General features: G+C 43.7%; 2 protein-coding genes across 2 annotated transcripts in view; both read right to left on the bottom strand.

Moving 5' to 3' along the window:
* Window positions 1–4,342: 4,342 nt before the first annotated feature.
* Window positions 4,343–6,373, bottom strand: ywhah (tyrosine 3-monooxygenase/tryptophan 5-monooxygenase activation protein, eta polypeptide). Its single transcript, XM_030768362.1, has 2 exons — window positions 6,287–6,373; window positions 4,343–5,056 (listed from the first exon to the last, which is right to left on the bottom strand). Exons 1-2 carry the CDS (start codon window positions 6,371–6,373, stop codon window positions 4,403–4,405), a joined length of 741 nt encoding a protein of 246 aa, XP_030624222.1. The 3' UTR covers window positions 4,343–4,402.
* A 1,519-nt stretch (window positions 6,374–7,892) lies between these two features.
* Window positions 7,893–9,808, bottom strand: part of depdc5 (DEP domain containing 5, GATOR1 subcomplex subunit) — a 36,371-nt gene continuing 34,455 nt past the window's right edge. Inside the window, exons 41-43 of the mRNA XM_030767251.1 lie at window positions 9,108–9,168; window positions 8,880–8,962; window positions 7,893–8,465 (exon numbers count right to left, since the gene is read on the bottom strand). Of these exons, the coding sequence (XP_030623111.1) occupies window positions 8,170–8,465; window positions 8,880–8,962; window positions 9,108–9,168 (440 nt within the window). The 3' untranslated portion in view covers window positions 7,893–8,169. The remainder of the gene's footprint in view (window positions 8,466–8,879; window positions 8,963–9,107; window positions 9,169–9,808) is intronic.

Raw genomic sequence — 9,808 nt, 5'->3', positions numbered from 1 at the left:
TAATCACCATGTACCAATGGTTTTATCTACACAATCAAATTTATATAACTTTTGCCTTATGAATGAATTGGCTCGTAAATGAATATGACCACGCGTCGACAGCATGACTGGGCTCTCATCGCCCGGCCAAGAGTTTGGTTTGCTTTCATGGTTTAGTTAACTTTAAAGATACCAGTTAGGTTCAATGGGTTTTTTTTTTTTTTAAACTGAAAGGCACTGGTTAGGATTTATGTTTTGGGTTTTTTTTTTTTTTTAATTGAGAGATACTGGTTTACATTCATTTTGGAACACTAATCAAGTGTCAAGTTTATTTAGAGCCCAATATCACTATTTAAAGTCTCAAAGGGCTTTACAGGCCCACAACAAACGAAAAAGGATGGCACCCTCTCACTTAATTGTCATAGTGGGCACGAAAAAAACTCCCCAAAAACCCAGATGTAACAGGCAAAAAATGGAAGAAATCTTGAGAAGGACCAGAGAAGATTAGTTTAAATTGAGGGGCACTGGTTGGGTTTAATGGTTGGGTCAATTTGAAAGATACTGGTTAGGTTCAATGGTTTTGTTCAATATCAAGACATCAGTTAGGTTTAATGTTTTTTTTTTAAGTAAGAGATACTGGTTTTGTTTAATGGTTTGGTTGCACTGAGATATCTGGACTCCTAAATGACTTGTTTAAACTGAGAGACATTGATTAGGTTTAATGGTTTGTTCAAATTCAAAGACACTGATGTATTGGTTTAGCGAGTTTTAAACATACTGTTTAAGTTTACTGGTTATGTTTAATATTTTTTCATTGACAGATACTGGTGATATTTAATGGTTAGATCAGGCTGAAATATTCTGGTTAATCCTCAGGGTTTTGGTTAAATGGGGCCTGAACAACCCTAAACTGAGACATGACAACAAGCAAATATTGGCTAACATTACCTTTAACCCTTATAGTCTTAACAGTTTATATATTCCCCTTGTCCTGAGGGTCAAAAATGAATCGCCTGAATTTTAAACCCCAAATCTATTTTGCATGAAGAAACAACCTGTCATTCATCACAAACTTTGTGAATATCTGGGTTTTCCCTCTTCACAGTGCAAAAGACTGCATTAATCAGTGGACACCACTCGTTTTAATTACAACACACCTGTCATATTCTTATATACTATACAATGACGAATTCAACTACAAAATACTAGCCCTGTTGGTGTACAGCTTTCATGGAAATATGAACAAAGGCAATGTTTTGCTTTTTCTAATGTTGGGGTCACTCTAGGGAAAGCCATCAAATTTCATATTGAAAAACAGATTATTTCGGGGGGGTTTCTGCTGTTAAACATAGCGGTGGGTCATTTTTGACCCCTAAGACAACACATAACGATTGACGAATTTACTGACAAGTTTCTGGCAAATATGACACCACTTAATTGTCGTGCTCTCTCTGAAGAAAACAAAACAGAAAATCATAGAAAGTCTATAGAATATAAATCTCATCCGAAGCGAATTCTGTGATGACAGCTGTTTAGGGTTGCCATGGTTTTGAAAGGTTTTATGCACGGACGCAAACGTGTCAGAGTGGGAATATTGCATCGGCGAATCAGGTAGCGCTTCTTTTACGAATATTAATAAGTCTTCCCCTACCACACTACATTTCGAAAATCCAGGTGTCCCATTTTCCTGCCCTTGTGGGTCAGACCGGCGTCTTACAGGCCAGACTTCATGCATGTCACAAGAGCCAAATCCCATTCGGGACTGAAACTTGCACGTTCTCCACTCGCAATGCTCAACAAAGGGCAGGTTGAGTATCCCTAATCCGAAACGCTACAAAATCCGAAACTTTTCGAGTGCCGACATGACGCCACGAGTGGAAGATTCTATACCTGACCTCACTTGCCCATGTGGGGCTCTGACGATCAGTTCGCGCCAGTTTGTTACCATCCATTGTTAACGCCAGACATAGGTGCATTACTCACTGTGTTTTTGCTTATCCTCTGCTCTGCTCTGCGGGACAAAGACGCTGTCAACATGTCAAAAGGGGCTGCAGATAGCCCTATGGGTAACGGAGAACTGTGCACTCTTTTTTTACTCATAAAAAAAAAGTTTACTGTAAGACAGTAGGCGGTGTTACGCCGGCAGTAGCCGCATACATCTCGTGTTTACCGCGTTTCTGTACAGGTTTGTAGCAGCAACAGGCTATACCAGGGGTCTGCAACCTTTATTATCAAAAGAGCCATATTTGCGCCCTCTCCCACCAAATAAAATTCATCTGGAGCCGCAAAACCTATTTGACCCTTAAAATAAAGATAACACGGCTTATAGAATTTTATATACAGTTATACTCGATATACAAAAATGATCGTTTACAATACATTTATGAAATTATAGAAATACAATACGGCACTAATTTTTTTTTGTTGTTGTTTGCTAATTTCTCGCCACATATCAAGCATACAGGTAAGCCAGCATCGTTGGCAGTTAAAGCAAACTTATCTGTCCACGCAGAATTAAACTCTCTATTTTCCTCCGACACTTTTCTTTTTCTTTGGATTTATACATATCTTACCTAGGGCGGGAGTCAGAACGGCACATTAGCCACCTGAAGGGAAAAGTGCTCAGAGGTGCGCCTACACAGGATGTGACGCATTCGCATATTTAGTGGACGAAATATTAAAACTTTTTTTTTTTTTTTTAATTTTCAAAGAAATTAAGAAGTACTTAACCACTGCGCATCAAAAATGAATAAACATAAAACAAAAATAACCATTATTTATTTCCGTGTCATCTTTGGTAAAAGCTACAGAGAGCCATTGCATTGGGGCTGAAGAGGCGCGGGTTACCGACCCCTGGGCTATACCATATAACCATATAACCTCGGTGTGTAGTAGGTTACACCATTCAGGTCTGTGTAAGTACACTCTACGATGCTCGCACAGCGACGAAATCGTTTAACTACGCATTTCACAGAACTTATCCCCGTCGTTAAGTGACACACGACTTTATTTCAAAATAAATAAAAAAAAAATCCAAAATCCGAAACACTTCTGGTCCGGCGCATTTCAGATAACGGATACTCAACCTGTATACGATTGCACAGCTCTCAACGAGATCAAGCATGTGACTGATCAAGTTTATGATAAAAAGACAAATATTATCACTACATGAGTAGTAAGACAAACATAATGCACACGCGGGGTTAAGACGATTGCGTGTGTGTGGTGTGTGTGTTTGAAATTAGAAAGAGAGAGGAGAGAGAGCAAGCACACAATGGATCATGAGAGAGAGAGAGAGAGAAATAGAGAGAGAGAGAGAGGCCCACGGATTTACGAGTAAATAAACATGAGAGAGGAAACCTATAGTGTATATCGTGTTTGATAGCTGATTGATTGATAACAGATAGCTGAATAGATGGGCAGATAGACAGACAGACAGACAGAGAGAGAGAGAGAGAGAGAGAGAGAGAGAGAGAGAGAGAGGTCAGTCGCGAAAGAGGATAAAGCAGGATTCATCGAAACCAAATCCCACTATGAAAGACAGGACCGAGTTCCAATGGTAGTCAACTCATTTTAATGCCATTCTTTCACAACCTCCAAACGTGTAATCACAACCAAATGCTCTTATACCACTGAAACTCCACACAACGTCCCAGCCACAGTGACAAGAACAGGGACATCAAGCTTGGAGGACAGCCGGCATACACAATTCACATGGGGAGTAATACACACGTGACAGATGGACACACATCTCAACAGTGACAGTGGGAAAAAATGAGGGACAGGTGAAGAAATAACAGAGCCACACTGGTTGGGTGTAACATTTGCACAATATGGTGCCATGTACATAAAAACCCTCCTCCAAATTATTATTATTATTATCATTATTATTATTAGTGTTATAAAGATCCTACAGAGATGATCCAGTCCTCAAAAGAACACACACTGTAAACGTCACCTAGATAACAGAGGGCTAATTATCTGTGACTCGTCAAGAAGAGGGAGTACAGCATACAGAAAAAATGGGTCAGAGACAAGCGATAGACAAAGAAGATAAGAGAAGGTGGGGAGAAAGCTCCAGAGAGCAGAGAAAGAGAGGAAGAGAGAGAGAGAGAGAGAGAGAGAGAAAATACCTAAAATTCCCTAAAGATGGCGCTAGAGGGGAGAAACACAAAGACTAGCAGGGTCCAGATTCTGCCCTGAGAAAACGTATGAGAAAATCTGGAAGTCACAGAGAGATAGAGAGAAAGAGGAAAGAAAGACAGAGAGAGAGAGAGAGAAAGAGAAAGTGAGAGAAAAAGAGAAAGAGAGAGAGAGAGAAAGAGGGAAATGGAAAAGGGTAAAGAGGAAGAACAGGGGGGAATCGTAGAAAGGTAGAATGAAGCTACTATAGCGAACAGAGAGCTGCTGACAGTAACTGTCCTTAGTTATTGGCGTCCCCTCCTTCGCTGTCGGGCTGGTCGCTGGTCCACAGGGTCAGGTTGTCTCGCAGCAGCTGCATGATCAGTGTTGAGTCCTTATAGGAGTCCTCCTTCAGATTGTCCAGCTGGCCCACCGCCTCGTCGAAGGCCTCTTTGGCCAGCTGGCAGGCTTGCTCGGGGGCGTTCTGGATCTCGTAGTAGAAGACGGAGAAGTTGAGGGCCAGGCCCAGGCGGATGGGGTGAGTGGCGTCCAGGCTCTTGCTGAATTCCAAGGCCTCTTTGTAGGCACCTTCAGAAGACTCCACGGCCGCGGCCCTTTTCTCGCCGGTGGCCACCTCGGCCAGGTAGCGGTAGTAGTCGCCTTTCATCTTCAGGTAGAACACCTTGCTCTCCAACTGGGCTTCGTCGCAGTTCTTGATGAGAGAGTTGTCGAGAAGCGAGAGCACGTCCCGGCACAGGGTCTCCAGCTCGCTCTCGATGGTTTCGCGGTAGGCCCGCACCAGCTCCAGTTTCTTCTCGTTGTTGTCGGCGGCTGTCTTCTGCTCGATGCTGGACATGATGCGCCAAGCGGACCGCCGGGCTCCCACCACGTTCTTGTAGGCGACGGAAAGGAGGTTACGGTCCTCATCTGACAATGGCTCATTCAACTCGGTCACCTGAGGACAAAAACAACAGGAGGAGAAATTAAGGTTGAGGAATTATGCAGTAAAGAACGTGATGAACACAGGAAAACAAAATATGCGTCTCCAGTGGCTTTGCTCAAACCTGTCGAAGAGCTGCTTAAAAAAAACAGAGACACAGCTGATACAACAGACGTTTTGTTGTCGTCGTCTTTGCTGTTGTTTTTGACCGTTCTTTTAATTGTTTTAGAACACCCTCACGAGCGTCAAGCTTAACTGACAAATTAAGGACAGCAAGGGCGGGGGAGTCTGAATTCGGTTTTCCTAAAGGCCGAGCAGTATACTAGTACAGACAGCTCACGGATACAAAGACCTTGCATGAAACGTTTTGTCACTTGGCCATGTTTAGTTGCCTTCATTTAAACAAACAGCCAATGCTATGAAAGGATACTTGAGACGTAATTAAAATTCGTTACTAATGTCGGTTCGCCTATATTCCATAACGTGTTATAAATCAGTGACCTCCAAGAAATACCGCCAATAACCAGGCAACAAATCGCCCCATAGATATCAACGATTCATGAAAATGGAACGTCTTTATTGACACCGTGGCTACGCTACACAAAGGATGAAAATGGGACGGTACGGGTCAATCCGGACGGGTGGTCTATTAATTCTCCCAGCTCCGCACACACATACACACACACAAAAAACTGAAAGCAAATTTGGATTTGTCACTGTACATCTGGTGGTTTAAAGAATATTTTGATGCGTTTTAAATATTAATGAAACCAAACAGGGAGTCCATGATGCACAATAGAGCTTGCTGAGGATGGTTCAGCACCAGTCAGTGAGTATGCGGATATTTCTAAAAGCGCCGCCCTCTGTGCTTGGTTATCTCTGCGACTACTGTGTTCAACCTTTAGCGCAACGATGCGCACGTTATTGAACTACAGTAACCCAAATTCTGAACCTGGTCGAAACACGCACACAAAATTCATCCTTGCGAGTTCATTCATATGCTACGATCACTGCTGTAGTATTGCCTCCATCCGTGTAGATATTAAGGATTTGAAACAGGCAAATTCCGTTCCCAGCTTGTTCATATAAGACAAAGGCACGGGCACTTTGGCGTCTGAGAGATGATGGTAACCAGTATGGTCTAATGCAAGGTCTATTTTATTAATAAAAATAATAATAAAACGAAAACAACACAGCCATATACATAAATCAGAGAGCATCTTCAGTTTTATCAATGTCACTCACCGACTTCATCGCAGAGGCCATATCGTCATATCGCTCGGCTTGTTCCGCCAGACGGGCTCTTTGGATGAGTTGTTCTCTGTCTGCCATCCTGATACTGGCTACTAAGCTCAGAGCGTCGGTCCTCACAAAAGCAACGTCTCACAACGATTCTACACGGTCACAGCGAGTGGTCTTTTTCTACAGAGCACTCCCTTTGCTTGAGGTCGTTTCCTTGCGCGCGCCTGGGATGAAACATACAAATGTGAATGGAATACAGAGAAGCCACACACGTGAGGGTAAAATGCCGAGGGATTTTTTTTTCCCTAGTTGCAACGTATTTGTGCAATTAGGAAAGGTTATGTCGTTCTCCCCTCCCGACCCTCACTCCTCCAATTCTATCCCGACTATTTCTCTTCTCTGCCGGATGGCTAGTCTTTTTCTAGCTTGTTACTCTTGTTGGGTGCTGCTGCAAGTATCCTGTCAATCCAGCCGAACAGGGTGGAGGGGGTGCAGGGGGCGAGAGCGCTCGCTGATATTTTAGGGTGACGTCATTTTCTAAAAATAGACACAGCTCCTGCAGGCGCGCACCTGCGCAGTGCGACGTGCTGCATTCTTTGTAGCAGGAGCCGAGAGCGCCTGCGTGAAGAGGATGGAGGCCTCTTCCGTATACAACAAAAGAGCCTTAGGATGCCTGCCGACTTTGGTCGGTAATAATCTGATGAACTGTTAGTCAACTTTCACAAATACTGTAACTGCTTTTCCAAATACAGTCTATCGATCTTTTCCACGACTAATAATATTGATGAGAGAAGAAAAGGGTCACAGATGTCTAAAACGTGTTGCTATGGCGTTTTCGCTGTCAGATACGTTTCGCTGTGTGGATGTTGAGAGAGGTCAGCCGATTGCATAATGACTGATTTTAATCAAGGAGAGCCTGGGGATGTAGGTCATCCACAGCAGTGTGTTCTGAACCGTACATGTTTCCGACTCACCATGTAGCCTCATCCGTCAGCCGCTTCCCTCAAGAGAAGCGCTAACGCTCATTAACGATTCTTTGCACTAAATGGACATAAAGAAAATCCCGTGCAGCAAACCTAGAGTGAATATTTATGCCCTGTTTACTTAACAGATATTTAATAGATGATTGGACCCTGTTCAAGTGCTTACCTTTTTGATTCATTGTTCTCTTGGCCTCCACTAGCGTTTTACCACACTATGGATAACCGTGATATGGAAATTTTGATGCACATTCTTATATAGAAACCATGATAGAAATTTCGAGGGATTTTGGAGACAGTTCTGTGGGACATTTCCATTGGCCTTTTTAGTGGAAAAGGACACACGTTAACAGTGAGCCACGCAAGAGTATCGGATCAGGCCCTAGGCATTCACACATCCAGATACTGGTGCTGTCCGTGGGCCTGTTTCGGATTCCTGTGGATCAATAGCCGTCTTCATGTTCGACACATACACAACACACAAAAAACCTCTCTCAGCCTCGGATATCAAACAGTCCCAGAAGAAGAACGGCACTGGGCTGTTAGCACACTGAACGCAGTTTGTACAAACACACCATCAAACAACGGGGTCACAATATTTATTTCATAAAGTTATTAATTCATTTCTGAAATTTAAATAATAGGACTAGATGCAGCAGGGCAGCTCATTTTGAATACGGCCTCTTACACAATGCAGAGATGGGCCTTGTGAAGCTGTTCTACAATTTGCCAGAGTTATCCAGAAAACCAGTCCCAGGCAGCCAAGACCAGTTCATTTCCTTATTTTCACTGTCTGACAGTGTACAACACTTCCCCTCTCTCCCTCTCCCACTCCCACTCTCTCTTTCTCTTTCTCTCTCTCACACACACACACACACACACACTTTTTCCATCTGTTTTTGTCTTTTAAGGGGCACTGGAGTTCATTTTCTCCACGCAGCTCTCCCAGAAGCCCAGTAGCCTGTTGTCTTTATTGGCACAAAAGTCGGTGAAGTCTCGGAGCAAGCGGTCGGCCAGTTTCTCGTCTCCCAGCACGCTGGTCCTCCAGGCCCTGGTCAGCATGGTGTTATAACCCCAGTTGTAACCCGCCCTCTCCTCACAGCCAAACATGCTCTGGCTGGCGGAGCTGGTGGAGTTCCGCCTGCGTCTCTGCCCACTGGAGTATTTCCTCTTGGAGTAGGGCAGCTGGAGGAACACAGTGCCTGTGCACAAAGCCGGCACACACAGAGAGAGAGAGAGAGACAGAGCGAAACAGGAACGGGCGGGAGTTAGTTCGGTTTGTTTAGTGAGGGGAAAAAAGAAAAAAAGATATGAAAAGATATGAGATATGAAGTCTGAAGTTATTCAGGAGTTCTCACCCAAACTCTCTTCACAAAGCAACTGAATTTCTAGCTTTCAAAAAAAAAAAAAAAACCCAAAAACAAAAAACCTCAAATTATCCACTTCCACTGACGTGTTTTTTTTGGGGTTTTTTTTCATAGAAAGTTCTGTACAATGGTGGTGACAAACTGTTTTCCTGCACAATCTGAGTGCACTTGGCAGAGGACGTATCTGAACGAGAACGTCTGCCAAAAGGAACACGACTGTATCTCTTTATGTTTGAAAAGTTTGTATACCTGTAATGTGGATGTACTGTGGTTTGTTCTCCGAGGGAAAGTTGAAGGATGATGCAGAGAACTTGTCTTGAACAAAGCCAAACCTGGAGGGGCCGGAGGGGGGGGGGCAATACAGAAACTGCTAGTTAAACAGACCTTGGTGAACGCCCATGCAGACACACAGACACACGTACACACACACACACAAAGACACACACACCTTGCATTGATTAGAAAGCTGACACTGACCTGTGAAGTATGGCCTCCTGGAAAAGCTGCATGCGATCCCAGTATGTCTCGGGTTCAAACCCTAAAAGAGCCACACAGTAGCGCATGAGTTCCTGTCGTGAACCAGTGACTCCACCGCTTTACGAGCTTCTGGCGTTGAAGTTTATGGCAAGTGTTAAAATATTTCTGTTAATATTTCATCCATCTGTCGTTACTAGTTTACATGTTTGCCCCCCCTCATGATGACTTCCACTCATTTTCAGTCAACAGCCTTTGTCTTGTACGAAGCTCTTTCCTGTTTTTTGTTCCTACATACCACACAGGTGTTTTTGCTTCTAAGTCTCTATTTGCATTGAAGTGAATTCTCTGATTTCCTTTCTGATTTCCCATAAGCACAGCACAGCAGAGACACAGTCTGACCACGGAGGAACTGAACCTTACTCACAGCACTGATCAGAGACACAGTCTGAACACAGAGGAACTGAACCTTACTCACAGCACTGATCAGAGACACAGTCTGAACACAGAGGAACTGAACCTTACTCACAGCACAGCACTGATCAGAGACACAGTCTGACCACAGAGGAACTGAACCTTACTCACAGCACAGCACTGATCAGAGACACAGTCTGACCACAGAGGAACTGAACCTTACTCACAGCACTGATCAGAGACACAGTCTGGCCACAGAGGAACTGAACCTTACTCACAGCACTGATCAG

This window comes from Chanos chanos, chromosome 3 (assembly GCF_902362185.1).
Source record: "Chanos chanos chromosome 3, fChaCha1.1, whole genome shotgun sequence".
Lineage (NCBI taxonomy): Eukaryota > Metazoa > Chordata > Actinopteri > Gonorynchiformes > Chanidae > Chanos > Chanos chanos.
The sequence above is the reverse complement of the archived record's forward strand: the minus strand, read 5'-3'. Positions and strand labels throughout refer to the sequence as shown.